Source organism: Staurois parvus, unplaced genomic scaffold (assembly GCF_062004578.1).
Source record: "Staurois parvus isolate SC_StPar_1 unplaced genomic scaffold, SC_StPar_1.0 ptg000012l, whole genome shotgun sequence".
NCBI lineage: Eukaryota > Metazoa > Chordata > Amphibia > Anura > Ranidae > Staurois > Staurois parvus.
The window spans coordinates 10,794,136-10,813,197 of NW_028317808.1; the positions used below are offsets into that span (position 1 = coordinate 10,794,136).

A 19,062-nucleotide genomic window follows, 5' to 3' on the forward strand; every position below is an offset into this window, starting at 1 on the left:
GTGTAGAAAATCAAGCACCTAGGCATGCAGACTGCTTCTACAAACATTTGTAAAAGAATGGGTCGCTTTCAGGAGCTCAGTGAATTCAAGCATGGTTCCATGATAGGTTGCCACCTGTACAATAAGTCCATCCATGAAATATCCTGTTAGTGATATTATAACAAAGTGGGAGCAAATGGCAATAACAGCAACTCAGCCACAAAGTGGTAGGCCACATAAAATGACAAAAAAGTGGGGTCAGCGCATGCTGAAACACACAATGCGCATAAGTCACCAATTGTCTGCAGAGTCAATAGCTAAAGACCTCCAAACTTTGTGTGGCCTTCATATTAGCAGAACAACACTGCATAGAGAGCTTCATGGAATGGGTTTTCATGGCCGAGCAGCTGCATCCAAGCTTTACAATGAAAAGCGGTGTAAAGCACACCACCACTGGATTCTAGAGCAGTGGAGACATGTTCTCTGGAGTGATGAATCATGCTTCTCTGTCTGGCAATCCAATGGATGTGTCTGGGTTTGGCGGCTGCCAGGAGAACGGTACTTGCTTGTCTGCATTGTGCCAAGCGTAAAGTTTGTTGGAGGGGGTATTATGGTGTGCCTGATCTCACAAATGAGCTTCTGGAATAATGGTCAAACATTCCCATAGACACGCTCCTGAAACTTGTGGACAGCCTTCCCAGAAGAGTTAAAGCTGTTTAGCTGCAAAGGGTGGGCCAAATCAATATTGAACCTTACTGACTAAGACTGGGATGCCATTAAAGTTCACGTGCGTATAAAAGCAGGCATCCCAATACTTTTGGCAATATAGTGTATGTACACTGAAAATATTTAGAACACAAATCCTGGATAATGGTCTACAAATGGTACTGGAATTGCAAAATATAAAATAATTACAGTCCTAAATCATTTTTATAATTTGTGAAAATGTTAACTGCTCTAATAGTAAGAGTCCTGTGAGGACAATGAAGTCTGATGAACCCCAAACTAAGTGCGGAAAACAGAGGAGTTGTACTGGATATGCTGCCACCCTACATTTCTCCAAAATGACCAATTCTATGACAAAATGATTTGACTGTGTTAGGCATTCATGAGAGGTAACATATTACAGTCCAGATTCAAACACATTGACACAAAACAGATCAGTCAGAAAGGAAAGTAGAAGCATTTAATCTCCATTAGTCAGAATGCTCAAAGGACTTCCAATTAGGCTCTGTCATAAAATTGCCATATCATAAATAGTCTGGTAGAGCAGTTTAAAGCATACACATCCAGGTCCGGGTTTTTTACTACCAAAGCCCATCTATGGTTTATATTCCATAATATTTAAAGGAGGGATATGCATTAATAAAAAGTAATTACACTGATATATGAAAAGATGCCAAATAGTTAAACACTAATCATGCCTATACTACAGTGTTTAGCAGGCATATGGGACAATTTCTAAGCAAAACATGAATAGGAGCTATATCATATTATGTGTCTATCAAATCATAATTTCATTCTGTGCAGTTATATGTTGGTAGTAGTGTAAAACATTGTCTTTAGGAGTGTATACTGGAGCATAATAAAACACTTTTCTACCCCTTCGGCACACCTCTCAGACCCTTTGATTGTGTGTTATTTCAGTAAATGTCCTCTGCAGGGACATGAAAAAATGGTTGCATCTCTGTATCTCTCACTTACCATCAGAACTCTGAAGGAATAAAAGTCCTTTATGAGAGCCAGTGACTTTGATACATCAGTTTTGACTAACTTTGCATGGAACCAAAAACCATGCATACTTTTATTTCCTTTTATTTTAATATTGCTAATAATCCTTTTTTTGTAATATTGTTTCTTTAAATATTTTCTTGCACTGTTTTTTGTTTCTTTTCATTAAACTATACTTTAAAAATTATAAACTATATTTTGGCAAGCTTAATCTCTGAATGCTTCAATCCGAAAGTAAAGTATCTTTATCCCCGCAAGGGCTACCACATTTTTAAACTCTCTTACATTCCTGTCTGGGCATGGCAATGAGTGTCACAGACATTTCTTAAAAGTCAGAATTGCAACAGCATATTGTGTTTCCATTAAAACACGTGGCGGTGGCTACCATGTGTGTGCATGTAAAGGGTAACTGTCAAGTTAACATGCCCCAGTGATGATCACTCTCAGTGTGCTGACACTTAGATTGTTGCCACATGAGCTGGAAAATCTCTCTGCAGACTAAGGCTGAGATTGTATTATGATGCTTTGCAGGAAATTGTCTGTACTGGACCATCAGAAGGAATTTGAGAGTGTTGCTCCAAAATGTAGCCAAACACACATTAAAAAGGGGAATCTAAATGGAAATGTTTTAGAAACATGCTGCAGCAGATGGAGTAGCAAAACACTGCTCTGCTCCTATAGCTAAAGTTTTCACCAAAATTCCAATTTTCTACTAAAATAAAACTAAAACAAAGATATTCTACAACTGTGAAATGACAATTTAGCAAGAAAATAAATGTATCTACTACAATAGAATGAATCATAGAATTAAAAAATCTTCTATTTGTGTTATGGATGTGGTGTTTGTTGCACTCTAACAAGCTGCTGCTAACATCAAAACTATCTTTCAGTGAACAGTTAATAAAAATGGAAAAAAACACTGTTGTAATTCTATGTTCACCTAATGAAGCATTAACCTCTGATTAATCAGATGGTACTCTTTCTAATCTAGGTATTGTCACAAAAGCAATAATAATCTGTTAAAAAAGTTTCAAAGAAAGTAAGCCCAATAAGCTATATAAAGCCATTGCTATATGCCTATAGTATATTACCATATTGTACATAAATTGTGCAATAGAAATGTTCAATCAATATTCCTCAGGAAACTTAGTTTTCATAGTTTTCATGTTATGTCTATATGTATAAAATATAAATACAAACTTTTCATCTATTGCAATGAAATAGAACTATTACACTTACATAAGCAAAATAAAGAGAACATCTCTTCCCTGATAACTATTGATAAGTTCTGTTTTCTTTCAAAGATTTCTGATTACCTTTCTCAGCTGACTGGAAAATTAGACAGCCAGCAGGTAACTGAAATAACCAACTACAAAAAATGTTTCCAACTAGAATGTTTCAAGCAAGCTTATTTTAGTAGTTCCAAACCCTCAACCCTCTAATGTCAGTCAGACTGTTGCTGCTGTGTGGTCATTCATAAAAGCAAGGATCAAAATGGCTTGAAATGCATAATATTTTTTAAAACAATGTTTATACTCAAATTGTAGTCCATTTTCTATTTGCCTGAACAAAATATTTGTTTAAATTTGTAAAAGACACATTATTGAAAAAGGGTTGCTAGTTTGTGATACAACAAACATCAACAAACACGTCTGCAGACTAAAAACAAAATAAAATGGTTATTTCTACTGCCCAAAAAAAACCACTTAAAAACAAAAAAAAACAACAACAAAAAAGTGTTAAAAAGCAGCTGGCTGAACATAACATTTAGTTCAAAGAGGATTGCTGTGCCTCACTAAATAGTATATAAAGTCACTGTATGATTTTTCACATCAGCTGCAAGCAGGACAGTCAGTTCTCAATCACTGTCTAAATACAATATAAAAGCAGAGCTTCTGGTGGGAGGTCAGGGACCTCATAACAGTTACCTGGGGCCTACAACACTAGGTATGCCTCTATTTGCATGTCACAATTGCCACAGTGTGTGTGTCAGTGATGTTTATTGTGGTTTCACTTCACTAAGTAACTCCAGGATATCAAATTTTACATTTTGAAATTGTGCTAACAAAACCTAACCCTTTAAAGTCATCATAATCAGATCCAAAATGTGGTGCAGTGGTAATTAAAAGCACATCAATGGTTTGTTTTAGATAAATCCCAGGCTTAGCATAAACACTAATTGTATGACCTAACTATGAGAGCGATATACAGCGCACAAATCCATGTCTCAAGGGTCTTAGGCTTATGTGAAGAAAGCGTAGCATGACAGGAAGAAACAGAAGCATCAAGGTCCTTAAAATGGCTTTAAAGCCTGAGGACATGTCATAAAACTCAATGCAATCAAGACCAAAGAAAGCAACTTTATAGAACAGGCTTGACAGTATCAGTATTCTAGCATAGCAGAGAAAGTGTTAATGAGTTAGTCATTAATAATTAATCAATTCAGTTCTATGCCTATTTAAATATATTGCAATTTAGTAGTTTCCTTGAACTTTTTTTAATAATTACTACGATACACAAGACTATAGTTTACTAGTTTTCTATATTTTTTCTAGTTATGTGAAAGTCTGACACCAGTGTGGCTGATTTATGAAATATGGGGAAAAATACAACAAGCAACAGCAACCAGTCAAGTGTCAGCTATATTTTTTACAGCTTGGGAATTCAATCTACTTTATTTGTTCCAATTTTAATAAGGCGGCCTGGAAACTATATCATTTTCTACTTTTATAATTGTGATCACATTTATAAGATTCCTGTCACCACAAATAAACATGTTGCTCACTTCTCCAAAGGTCAAAGTGTCCAAATGTTTCCTGACAGTCAAGCTTCTGACTCTTGAAATTCTTTGACATCACTTCATGATATAAGTGCACTGAAGTCAATTTTGGAATTAAAGTGTACATTTAGGAATTTAGAACTCATAAATGTACTCATACTTACAGGTTCCTGCAAGCATCCCTGGTTATCTTATAGAGCATTCAGTGATCATTTATATGCATGTGGCATCTCCATCTAAAAAGTGTGCTTAGCTGCACCCTTCCCACACGTAAGTACTGGCCTCCTAATGCAATCAACAGTGAGATGCAAAAGGAGGCGGGGGTCAAGCAATGGCTTCAAAGATCAAGTCATCCTTTGTATACTGGAATATCCTGATGCTTTGGGCTCCAGGAGCACTCTAGATATCCAGATATCTGCAGCCACTTTTAATGCTCACTTGATTCTTTATTATTTTTAAATCACCCTAAGGTTTTCTTTGATGGCAAAGTGAATGACTACCTACAAAACATACTTTTATGTTAAATAGGATCACCTGATTTGTAAGATTTTTATTTTTTATGTATGCTGAAGTATCAGATCTTTTAGTAGTTACTCCCAAATATTTTTAGTCGTGGGTAGTGCCTGGGAAACAAATGTCCTGGTTTCTGCTGATAAAAATGGGACCCCCTAACAAGTGTACAACTTAGCCATAGCAAAACTGAGAAGTCACAAAAATGAATAATGTATAGAATATCTGAAATAAAGGGCACAAACAATTAACTTAGGAATGAATGTTATAAGAAGTAATATTTACCCAGTTACATTTCTAATTTTCCCATTGCCCCAATTGCTCCTTCATCCTCTGGGTGCAATCCGGATGGTCTGCATTAAAACAAACAGAAACAAACCACACCCATAACTCTGGAAACATGTCCTTGCTTCTTGAAAATATGAACATTGTGGGAAGATTTAAAGGCCTAAATGCATTGAAGGGTGCTGGAGGGGGAGACATTTTTTTTTAATAAGGCTTCTAACACCAAACTTTATTTTTTGTATAGTTTCTTTTTTATTTTTCAGCAAAAAATTGTTATGTTTTCAAAAACTGTTCATTTAATTTCTATTGTCCTTTCACTGCCAGATCTTACACACTTCAAAGCAAGTAGGCCAAAATTATGTTGACAAACATTCTGTTATACAGCATGGTGTACTTAAACTTTTGATTTACATCTATATATATATATATATATTATGCAACTGAAAAATACATCTGCCCCTTGATTTTACATTTAAATTACTTAAGTTAAACACCACTAAGCTGCAATATTTTGGGTGGAATTAATTTAAAATGGTCAAAAAGGCAAATAATTTATTTTTTGTCCCATCTTAAAATAAGGCCAGCAGCTGTTGACTCTGTTGCTTTATAAAGTCAATTATTCTATTTATTATAATGGATATAAAACAGTGGAAACTATTGTTCAATAATATTAGCATGCAATTAGATTTTAACAGATTGCAGGACTGGCTCACATTTAATTATGTGTAACAGAACCTGTCATATGTATCAACATGCATCAGACTTGTCAGTCTGTGGAAATGCAATAACCTTTGGATACTCCTTTAAGAATGAGCAATGTAGTGCAAACATTTGTAGCAAGCACTTTTTTTGCGAAATACTTTGTCTTTTTTCTGTAGCCTAATATTTAAGCAAACATGTATTAGAATAAGTTTGCTGAACTGGCAGCATAACTTAAATGCAGGCAACAAAATTTATCTCCCAGAGTGCCTTGAGAACCCTGAAAGTTGTAGCCCTTATTTTGCAAAATTTCAGTGTGCAACTCTAAAGTCTAAACTCTTGCCCATTTCCTGACACCTCCCTCAATGCAGGAGCTAGATTAATTGACCTGCAGAGTTTCGAATTTGTAGCTCACAGTTGTAATCTGCATGCGTCTCAGATTTTGGGACTCCCAAGACACTCTAGAAGACAGTCATGTGCAGACACCTCTAGAAATGTCACTATACAGTGCATCCAGAAAGTATTCACAGTGCTTACCTTTTGCCACATTTTGTTATGTTACAGCCTTATTCCAAAATGGATTAAATTAATGTTTTCCTCAACATTCTACAAACCATACCCCATAATGACAATGTGAAAGAAGTCTGTTTTGAAATCTTTGCAATTTATTAAAATAAGAAACGAAAAAAAACCACATGTACATAAGTATTCACAGCCTTTGGTCAATACTTTGTTGAAGCCCCTTTAGCACTAATTACAGCCTTAAGTCGTTTTGAGTACAAGCTTGGCATACCTATTTTTGGGCAATTTCTCCCGTTCTTCTTTGAAGTACCTCTCAAGCTCCATCAGGTTGGATGGGGAGCGTCGGTGCACAGCCAATTTCAGATCTCTCCAGAGAAGTTCAATGGGGTTCAAGTCTGGGCTCTGGCTGAGCCACTCCAGGATATTCACAGAGTTGACCCGTAGCCACTCCTTTGTTATGTGGGCTGTGTGCTTAGGATCCTTGTTCTGTTGAAAGATGAACCATCACCCCAGTCTAAGTTTCAGAGTGCTCTGGAACAGGTTTTCATCAAGGTGCCTTTTGGCAAACTCCAGGCGGGCTGCCATTTGCCTTTTACTGAGGAGTGGCTTCCATCTGGCCACTCTACCATATAGGCCTGATTAGTGGAGTGCTGCAGAGATGGTTGTTCTTTTGGAAAGTTCTCTTTCTCCACAGAGAAACGCTGGAGCTCTTTCAGAGTGACAATCGGGTGCTTGTTTACCTCCCTTTAGGGTCGTGACGTCAGACGCTAGGCCGGAAGGTGCAGAGCGGCCATTTTGGAGAAGGTCTCAGCAGAGCACGGAGACCAGCGAGGATGGACGGCAATTTTATCATGTAAGCTGTTGTTAATAAATTTTGTTACCATTTGTACTACTCCACTGAATCTGCTCCCATTTGTTCTGTGAGGAACGGGGATCCCGATGCCCGTCATTGTGCGAGGAAGTTTTATTGTCTACTACTGTTAAGGATGACACACCCCCAGTGAAGGCAACTATATGTGGCACAAAGCTGAAAGGGGGTAATTGTATTTATCCTACACGTGGAGTGGCACGTATCTGACACTATTTTTCACTGATCACTCAGTGTGTTCTGAAGATTGTCACGTTTTGCAGTGGTAGTTCTACAGGACCACTATTTAAGTGGTGTGCTATGTTTTTCACTTCACATGCGTGATGTTGTGTCACTAGTGTGTTGCATGCTATCACATTTATTGATTATAAAAGATAATGCACCATATTCAGTTTATTTTTTTGAGGTACTGTTTGGATTAAAGGGAAGATTTGGATATTGTCACACTTTGGAAGATTGAAGAAGGGAGGAGTATCATTTGCACAATTTATAACTTTAAAAGTTTTTTTGGACTATAATTTTTGGATTTTATGGGACTTGTGATGGACATTATTTTGCGTATATGAGATTATGGTATTTGTTTGTAGTTTATGAAAAGGTAATTTGTTTACCTCCCTGGCTAAGTCCCTTCTCCCTCGATCACTCATTTTGGCCAGGCGCTCCGCTCTAGAAATATTCCTGGTGGTTCCAAACTTCTTCCTTTTACGGATGATGGAGGCCACTGTGCACATTGGGACCTTCAATGCTGCAGAAATTTTCTGTACTCTTCCCCAGATTTGTGCCTTGATACAATTCTGTCTCAGAGGTCTACAGACAATTCCTTGGACTTCATGGCTTGGTTTGTGCTCTGACATGCACTGTTAACTGTGGGACCCTATATAGACAGGTTTATGCCTACCCTAATCATGTCCAGTCAACTGAATTTCCCACAGATGTACTCCAATCAAGTTGTGGAAACATCTCAAGAATGATCAGTGGGAACAGGATGCACCAGAACTCAAGATTTAAAAACTAACTTCTTTAACATTGTCATTATGGGGTATTGTTTGTAGAATGTTGAGGAAAAAATGAATTTAATCCATTTTGGAATAAGGATCTAATATAAAAAAATGTGGCAAAAGTTAAGCACTGTGAATACTTTCTGGATGCACTGTATGTGCACTGTAAACACAGCTGGTTTATTCAGTAAAGCAGTACAAAAATGCAAAGTTCAGTGCCCATAGCATTTATTCAGGACCCTTCCTACATATAACTGGCTTTAGTAAACATGAATGCTCAATGGTTGCAATGGGTTATTGCACTTTTGCACTTAGTGCTTCCATCCCTTCAATGTTTATTGAAAAAGCCAGAACACGTACATTACCCCAAGATGATGAAAATAAAGCTGATAATGTTCATGGTAAGGAAAAAGCTGTATAAAAAAAATAATGGTAGCCTTTTCTTCATTGGTGCATGCAGTTCGAAAAGAGACTCATTAAGCAACATGTAGTATGTCAATTATCTGAACAACAACTTATTTCTTATAAGTTTAGCAACATATTGTAATAAAGCCTTCCCTCGCTTTTAACTTAAATGGTTAATCTTATTTAATTTATGATGTGAGAAAGCAGAACATACTTGTTAAGCTCCTTCGATGCCTGAGGTGTACCCAAAGCATTTTTGCTCAATGAGTTGATAAAAGCAGCCATTAGAGTTTAAGGAACATTTGGGGCTATATAACCCTGAGGAAAATCAATTCAGGGTTTTACTGTTTGCCTTCTTAAGAGCGCAAGTTTAAGTAACAGCACACAGAATATAATGTAAGCATTAAATAGAGGGGTGAGAAGGCAGTCACTTAAATCTCTTTCAGTATGAAACAAATCAGTCAGTCTGGTCACGGAGGCAGCTCCCTCATCACTCAAATTATACACTTGAAGATAAGCTCCCACCAAGCTCTACTGGGGTTTGACTAATTTACTGCACAGATACTGCATGTCTGCTGTAATAACAGGTAGGATGCATTGGGGTCTGCCATTTATCTGAATTAGACTTCTTTGCTCAATTCACAATGAATTATGCTTCCTACTCTGCTACTCCTTTTTTCATGAGCCCTTTTATCCCTCCTGGGATACTCTGATGTGGCAGGCAAACAAAATTGGCAGCCTTGTCTAGTCAACAAGGAGGAATCTCAGGAGAAAGTATTAAACTTTGCAACGGAAGCATTGTACTGTATTAATGTGAATGCCCCAGGAATGTTAATCACTGTCTGGCATCCCATGCTGTCATGTGAGGAATATAAACCCCAAAATGTGTTTTTTTTTACACCAGGCTGTGTGTTGGGGGATGACTACTTTGCAGTGGTATTAAAAGGACAGATAGCATACCAGTAGTTAAAATTCATGAAGTGCAAAAAGCCCATTATTTAGTGTTTAACTGATCAAGTTAAGATAATCTGCTTAAAGTGACTTTTTATATCCTTTTTGGTTCCCACTGATATGAAAGGATAAGCATTTGCCTAATTCTCAAACAAATAATACAATTCTTAATAAAAAATAAATAAATTGGCATTATTTATTTATCTTGAGTCCTTCTTCAACTCCTTTATATAATGTACACACATTATATATCTACAGCATACATACTTTTATAGAATAACCCAAAACTCAGCCAATTAATGCAAAAAGCAAAGATGATGTGCACAGTGCAGGGCATCACAGCGTAAGCAGAGATTGAGCTTATAGTGGTAATACATTTTTCATTTTCCCCTATTGCTAGCAGGGAAACAGAACAGACATGCATATTATGGCGGGGCTCTCCATTCTAAGTACTGCCTTAGAAAACTCTAGACAAAGAAATATCCAGTATACCACAACAACCAGTCAGATTTCATTTTACCAAGAACAGATTAGTAGCATGTGAATTTTGATTGGTTGCTTTTTGCCTTAATGATGGAAATTGATTGTCAGCCCAATTTAGGAGTTTATACACCATATCTACTCACTGTCTCCTTTTTTTTCAGTTTTTACATCAAATTTTAGTATTGAACCATTGCCTTTCTTAAGTAGGTCCTTGCAGTTTAACTTTGGTTATCTTGAGGATATTACAAAAAAGTTGAAGAATATTGCAATACTTAAAATTAAATGAAATAGTATTAATTGTCTGTCAATGACATATTCTAAAAACTGCAAACAATATGTATACCCCATCTAGCTTTATAGGTAAAAGGGTAATTACAGGACTGTAACATATTAATAGATCCTACATAAAGAAAAGCAGGGTTGTAGAAATAAGATGATTTTTTTCATTAATAAATTAAAAACTATACAGTACTGGCAACTTATTTGTTTCTAAAACATGAAAAACATATGCAAATCAAGTATAATATCACTATCAGTTTAAAAAAATTAATTTAGCAAAAACAAGTGTATAAACTTAAACAACTAATATACAAATAATTGCATAATTTATTTATTTATTTTTATTATTACAGATACTTATATAGTGCTGTCAGTTTAGGCAGCACTTTACATATATATATATTGTACATTCACATCACTCCCTAACCCTCAAGGAGCGTACAATCTAAGGTTCCTAACTCACAATCATACCTACACATACTAGGGCCAATTTACTTACCAGCATGTCTTTGGAGTGCAAAAACCGAAGTACCCAGAGAAAACCCATGCAAGCATGGAACATGCAAACTCAAGGCAGGAGGTGCCGTGGTTGGAATTTGAATTCAAACCAATGACCCTAGTGCTGCCAGGCAGAAGTGCTAACCATTTAGCCACTGTGCTGCCCCAATCTGCAGCTAGCTTTGAATTTCTACGCATAACTGGAGATATCTTTAAATATTTTTACCTTGGAAGTTTAACTTTTGGATTAGAAACTACACAGGTGCAATGTTTCTTACTACAATAGGGGATTTGATCATGTAATTATAATAAATACACTTATCACTCACTTGAAATTGATATTGCTAAAGATAGTGAGTTGTTAGAAACTGAATATTTGAGCCTGACACTTACATAGAATTTTTTTTGTTTATTAAACATTTTACTTAAAATTAGTTAAACTGTATCGGGTTGTATTAGGAACCTTTCACATGGGTCAGAATCCATTTTTATCGGGTTTACTCAGCAGAGGATTGTCCACTGAGTAGAGTGGAGTGGGAGGATGACCAGTCCATGTCCTTCTCTTATGTAAAGCAGACACAGCCCACTCTTCTCTATGGGCAGTCAGATGTAAACAGACTAGCTGTCCGTTTACACCGCACTGCCCCCCAATCCGATCCGGCCAGATGGAGGGGAACGGATCTCCTTCCATTTGTTTTTGCAAGATCAGATTGGAGGTAGACAGATGTAAACGGACACAATTCTGTTTATATTTGACTGCTCATAGAGAAGAATGGAGGGTCCGATCAGGTCTGCCTGAAAAACAGACAGGCGGACCTGATTAGACTGCTCTCGTGAAAGGGGACATAAGATAACTGTCAGTAACAGAAAATAACAGCAGTCTTTGTAAAAGCAAATCTTGAATAAAGCTTATCTAATCCAGCATTGTCAGTTTATAGGAGGTACCGTGGGCCCTCCAAATTCAAGATGTGTTGATAAGCACATACTTCCTTGATTGCTAGTTTGAGACTCTGACCCCCATCCCACCTCCAAGATTTTATTAGTCATAATTATGGTCCCCCATCACAGAAATGACAAGGATGGTGGGAATAGGCTCTGAACCAAGAAAGTATTTGCATATCATAATACATACTTCTCCCCAGGATGCCTATACTTGAATTGGTCCTGAAACCCAGATCTGCCAGTTATGTTCTAAAAGCACCCGATAAGGTATGTGTTTTCAATTTTAGGTACTCTTGAAATTGTATTGATGTTTTCTTAAAAAAAATCTTCCAACTGCTATGTTGGAAGTCTTAAAGCATTTTTTTTTCTAAATCATCCTGCCCTATAATTGGAAAACAAAATTTAAAAAGAACTGTGGTTTGCAACATAAGGCTGTGAATATTTTGTTGTCATATTTCATTTTCATGCAATAATACAAAAGTCAAGATTGATGTCACAGACCTACTTGGATTTGATGCTGAGATTCTATGGTTTACTAAAGGCAAATAGAATGTTCACTTTGCAAAAGAAGTTGCAGAGGAATTATCCCCAGAGTTTAGTGAATGAAGTGAAGCTCTGCTGAATTCCATTATCCAACTATATGCAAGAAAAAAATGCTGTTTCTAAATTTTCTATGCCAATGATTGGGTATTATTTGCAACGTGAAATTTCACTACATTTACTACGCTCTGTGGAAAGTTCCCTTGCAAAGTACAACTTCCCTTGCAAAGTGAATAGCTTATTTGCCTATAGTAAATCAATTCCTCTGTGTTTAGGTAGTGCTGGACATTCTGCTGTGACCAACAGCCTCAGCTGATATCAGCCTACTTGTTTGTCTTCATTAGGACATTCTTCCTTAATGAGGAAAAGTCCTGTTTTTCATTAACTAGACTTTGCATATACAATAAAAGCACTGTAAGACTTTAACCACTTGCTCTCCAGTAGATTTACCCCCCTTAATGACCAGGCCACTTTTTGCTTATTGGCACTGCGCTATTCCAACTGGTAATTGCGTGGTCATGCAATGCTGTACCTACTGAAATTGTTGTCCTTTTTTCACACAAATAGAGCTTTCTTTTGGTGGTATTGCATGTTTTTCATTTTTTTGTGATATAAAAGAAAAAAGACCAAAAATGTTGAAAAAAAACATATTGTTTACTTTCGGTATAAAAAATATATAGTAAACTCAAAGTTAGTCATAAATGTAGGCCAAATGTATTCTGCTACATGTCTTTGGTAAAAAAAAATCCCAATACATGTATATTAATTGGTTTGTGTGAAAGTTATAGTGGCTACAAACCATGGTATATATATATATATATATATATATATTGGAATGTATGCAGCTTTCACTTTCTGACTGCCTATCACATTTCTTGAGGTGTTAAAATGCCAGGGCAGTAAACCCCCTCCCCCATGACCCTTTTTTAGAAAGTAGACACCCCAATGAGTTTGCTGAGAGGCATGTAGAGTCCATGGAACATTTTATTTTTTGCCACAAATTTTTGGAAAATAACAAAAAATGTTTTTGTTTTACACAAAGTTGTCAGTTAAATGATATATTGCGCACACATGCCATGGTTATATGTGGAATAACCCCCCAAAACACATTATGCTATTTCTCCCAAGTATGTATTTCTCCCAAGTATGGGGAGCCTAGCCACATACATGCCCCCAAAATCCAATGACCACCTACTGTCATAAAGGGCATACAGTATTTCCTCATATCACTTCCTCACTACCTATCAGTTTCAGAGGTCCTAAATGCCAGGACAGTACAACCCCCCCCCAAATGACCCCTTTTTGGAAAGTAGACACCCCAAGGAATTTTATAAAAGGCATGGTGAGTATTTTTGAGATATCATTTTTGCCACAGGGTTTTGAAAAATAATTTAAAAAAAGAAAAAATTAGTTTTCGTTTTCTTTCTTCGTTTTCCAAAAACTTGTGGCAACAAATGAGATCTGCAAAATACTCACCATGCCTCTTAGCAAATACCTTAGCGTGTCTACTTTCCAAAAAGGGGTCATTTGGGGAGAGGGGTATGGGGTGTTTCTAGTATCTTGCCATTTCAGGGCCAACATTAGAAGCTTATGCCAGACATCACCCACTTTTCTAACCACTTGAAGAACAAGTTTTTATGACACTTTTTGTTTTCTTGAAAAAACATTTTTTTCTCGAAAATTACTTTTTTAAAGCCCTAGAGAATAAAATAGCAGGTGTTAAAGTTTTTTTATGTCACACAGTATTTGTGTAGCGATTTTTCAAACACAAATGTTTTGATAAAAATACACTTTTTAGAATTTTAATGCACAAAAACACAATATATTGCCCAATTGTTTGATAAAGTATAAAAGATGATGTTATGCTGAGAAAATGGATACCAAACATGACATGCATTAAATTGCGCATGCCCGTGCAATGGTGACAAATTACGTAATTTTGTAATATCCATAGGTGATGCTTTGAAAGTCTTTACAGGTCACCAGTTTAGATTTACACATGAGGTCTAGTGCTAGAATTACTGTCCTAGGTCTGATGTTCGTGGTGGTACCTCACATGCATGGTGCAATTTCTGTTTACATACTGCCATGGGACCACTGCTTGTGTTTGCCTTAGCGCACGAGCATGGGAATGGGGGTGGGGTGATTTTTTTTTATTATTTATTATGATATTTTAATTATTTTTACACTGCACCTTTCATTTTTTTTTCGCTCACGTTTATTGTTATCACAGGGAATGAAAATATCCCACATGATAGCAATAGGCAGTGACAGTTATTATTTTCAGAGAAATCTGAGGCTAGATCTCTCCTCTACCCTTAAAGCATCTCATCACACCAAGATCAATGTGATCAGATGCTTTCCCAATTTTAAAATTGCGCTGTTTATATCGGGTAAAACGGAAATGATGAAATTCCCATAGCTTCCGGTCTCTTAAACCATAAAGATAATTGGAGGCACTCCAGTCTCTGATCAGCTCTATTGTCAGACAGCGGAACTGCTGAATGCATTTGATTGGTTCCCCAGTGGGACGGGAGAGCCCAAGAAAACCTTGGAAGGTGGCTTGCGGGGTGGGGGAGTCGCTGCTTGTACCACCAGCTGAAAAAAACAATACCAGGATGATGTCTGTAGCTGCAGTCATCATCCCGGTATAACCACTCAAAGTCCAGTGACATACCAGTACGTTGCTGGTCCATTTTGGGCATATATGTAGCAACAAAGAACATGGGCATATGATGAATTGGGTCTGTGGACCAATATGACCACAATTCATTCTTTTTTGTAATGCCCATGTTGAGGGTTAGGCCCAAAAAAGTTTTACATTCAGAATCTGTGATAGGTTTCCATGTCAATTGTCTGGCAAGAGCTGAATTTGGGTGGGTTGCAATGTATTGTTGTGCGTATAAATTGCTTTTGAGGAGCTAAACACTAGTGCTAGCAGTGAAAGGGGCTGATCCTGTTACCACTGCATTTTTGGGGACACAATACCAAGGAGGCACTAGTATAGTTCTGTTCGTGATCAATGTATTGATCTGTACAAACACTATAAGGGCAATGATCAGCGACCTATAACGTGAATGCGATAGTGTGTGGGTAATCTAACGCTAGCTGACCCTGGCTGGGAGGGGCACTAACTGACCCTGACGCTATCTGATGTAGAATCATATTGATTCATAAAAGCTTTGCTGTCATTGTGACCATGTGATCACATAGCGATCACGTGATCACTGGGTCCCGATTAATGAGATTCTCATTCTCCTGTGTCCAGTGGACACAGAAGACATGGGGGGGGTAGGATTGCATGCCTGCTCGGGTGCGCAGCGCCCCCCTGTATTGACAAAAGACCAGCGATATACTGCTATGTTGCTGGTCCTGTAGCTGCCGCCCGTCTGCAGTACATTGTGGGCGGGTGGCCCAAGAGCGGTTAAAGAAGATTGTAAGAAATTACCAGAATATTCTGTTTGTAGTCAGTTCCTGAAGACTTGATCTCTAAGTTGCTAAGTTTCCATTTCTCTTGAGTAACTGTTTTCTGACTTTTTGCTACCTCTGTCTTTGGTCCTGACCACGGCTTCTATTATGGCTAAAGTTTGACCCGTGATTTAGTAACACCATTGGTGGTGTGAACCAATACCATGAATCCTACTTAGCTTTCAGATTCACAGATATGGCAGTTTGGTTGGCAATATACACTATATTGCCAAATGTATTGGGATACCCCTCCAAATCATTGGATTCAGGTGTTCCAATCACCTCCATGGCCACAGATGTATTAAATCAAGCACCTAGGCATGCAGACTGCTTCTACAAACATTTATGAAAGAATGGGTCGCTCTCAGGAGCTCAGTGAACTCAAGCGTGGTACTGTGATAGGTTGCCACCTGTGCAATAAGTCCATCAGTGAAATTTCCTTGCTACTAAATATTCCACGGTCAACTGTTACTGGTAGTGTAACAAAGTGGAAGCAACTGGCCACGAAATGCTAGGCCACATAAAATGACAGAGTGGGGTCAGTGCATGTTGAAGCGCACAGTGTGCAGAAATCACCAACTCTTTGCAGAGTCAATAGCTAAAGATGTCCAAACTTTATGTGGCCTTCAAATTAGCACAACAACAGTGCATAGAGGGCTTCATGGAATGGGTTTCCTTGGCCAAGCAGCTGCATCCAAGCATTACATCACCAAGTGCAATGCAAAGTATCAGATGCAGTGGTGTAAAGTATACCACCACTGGAGTCAAGAGCAATGGAGATGTGTTCTCTGAAGTTACAAATCATACTTCTCCGTCTTGCAATCCAATGGATGTGTCCAAGTTTTGTGGTTGCCAGGTGAACGGTACTTGCCTGACTGCATTGTGCCAAGTGTAAAGTTTGTTGGAGGGGGTATTATGGTGTGTGGTTGTTTTTCAGGGGTTGGACCTGGCCCCTTAGTGCCAGTGAAGGAAACTCTTAACGCATCAGCATACCAAGACATTTTGGACAATTTCATGCTCCCAACTTTGTAGGAACAATTTGGGGATGGCCCCTTCCTGTCCCAACATGACTGCACACCAGTGTACAAAGCAAGGTCCATAAAGATATGGGTGAGCACGTTTGGGGTAGAGGAACTTGACGGGCCTGCAAAAAGTCCTGACCTCAACCCAACAGATGAATTAGAGTGGAGACTGCAAGCCAGGCCTTCTAGTCCAACATCAGTGCCTGACCTCACAAATGCACTTCTGGAATAATGGTCAAACTCAAACATACCCATTGACACACTCCTGAACCTTGTGGACAGCCTTCCCAGTTGAATTGAAGTTGTTGTAGCTGCAAAGGGTGGGCCAACTCAATATTGAACCCTACGGACTAAGACTGGGATTCCATTAAAGTTTATGTGCGTGTAAAGGCAGGCGTCCCAATACTTTTGGCAATATAGTGTATATCTCTGTTTTAGACCACAAGCTGTCTGTGGGATGTATCTCCTTGCTTGACATCCACATGTTGTAATCACCAGTTGAGAATATCTGAAGCTTCATGCTAGGAGTTACCCCTTAGCTAAGCCTATAACCTCAGGTGATGGGTTTTGCTGAATGACAGTTATTCACCCATGCACTCTAGTGGACCCTATGCTTACTTCTGTTAAGACATGGAACCCTGCTTGTCATGACTTGGCCTGATTCTTTCCCTTGTCCCTGCTCTCAGTCACACTGCTTTGGTGTTCAGATACTATGGTTTCCAAATAATTTAGCATACTTCTCACTATTAGGCTCGGTTAGGCTCTACATAACCATTGCTGCACATCTTTTCATCATAGAACATTTTCTAAACCTGGACTTACCTACATTCTAAATCACCATGTCTTCCACATGTTAAGTATTTGTGATGGAATGGTGGATAACTGGCATGGTGAATCTAGCAAAAATAGGCAGTGCCTGTTTAAATCAAGCCAGTATGATTAGCTACTTCAGTTATACTGTACTCAAGGATACGATTGCTGGTTGTTTGTCTTATTGTCTAATGCAAAATCTAAAGGCTTTCATTTCACTTCTTGGCCAAGCAGAAAAATTGTTATCCCACCAAGGCCACATACAGAAAAAAGAAATAAAAAAATTGCTGGAGTTACACTTTAAGCATACCCCAAATTACCATATTTAAAGAAGTAACTTCAACTTGTAACCCCCAAAAATGTTAGTTTTTCAATGATGTTCAAAAGCCACTGGATAATAGTTGAGCATTCAGTATTTCCCAGAGAGACTTAGAACTAATTGCTCAAATTTAATTGGCCATCAGGTCTCAGCCTCAATATGTGAACTTTGATTCATGGTGAGGCAGGGTTGCAATAGTCTACTAGGGAAATTAGAATGGTCAAGAGGAGGCTGGCTAAGGGCAACTTTGGTCAAATGGATGTGTTGGCGGCCCTTACATTTGGGGAATTATGATTAATGGCACTAATAATGCAGATGATTACTGATATGTGCATCTCCTGTAGTTTATCATATTGCACTGTCTGCCTACGTCTACAATAAACATGCTATCATTTACCTCTTTATTGAAGTCACTGCTCCTCCGATAGGAACGCTTTCTAATTACTTGGTAATGTTTTATGCCTTAAACATTGTGCAGCTCTGGACCTTGCCAACTGCTCAGTGTCTTTCTGTTGATTAATGGCACTGCGTTTAATCAAAATTTAGAACCATGCTCAAGCATCTCTCTCGTGTAGAGACTGCAGACTGCCAAAGCACTTAGTGAAAGAAACGTGGCTGCAAACAACTGCAACGGCGTATTTGGATCCAAAGCCACGGGGTGCCATTAACCCTTATTCTGGCTGCAGAACAGTGAAAATAAAATTAAGATTAATTATGTTTATACAGCTTGAGTAGTACTTACTTTTATCTACAAAAGATATTTAAAGAGTAGACTTAATTTCTCAAAAGTGTAAGTTTGCTTTATTATATATACATTTTTGTAAAAGCAGTTATTGATCATGATTAGAGATGAGCGAAGTATTCAAAAATTCGATTCGACTGATTCGGCGAATTCGTGGAAAAATTTCGATTCGAGTCGAATATATTTGCTGTGAATTTAACTTAAAAAAGGGTGTTTCTAGGCTTCAGAGAGA

At 37.9% G+C, this 19,062-nt stretch overlaps 1 protein-coding gene across 4 annotated transcripts in view; it reads right to left on the minus strand.

Annotated features, from left to right (window-relative positions):
- Positions 1–19,062, minus strand: part of BNC2 (basonuclin zinc finger protein 2) — an 823,285-nt gene that overhangs the window by 8,859 nt on the left and 795,364 nt on the right. The window contains exon 8 of one of the 4 annotated variants that reach the window (XM_089674767.1): positions 5,285–5,352. The exons of the other annotated variants lie outside the window; for them this stretch is intronic. Coding sequence (XP_089530893.1) covers positions 5,289–5,352 — 64 coding nt within the window. The 3' untranslated portion in view covers positions 5,285–5,288. The remainder of the gene's footprint in view (positions 1–5,284; positions 5,353–19,062) is intronic. 4 annotated transcript variants of the gene reach the window in all.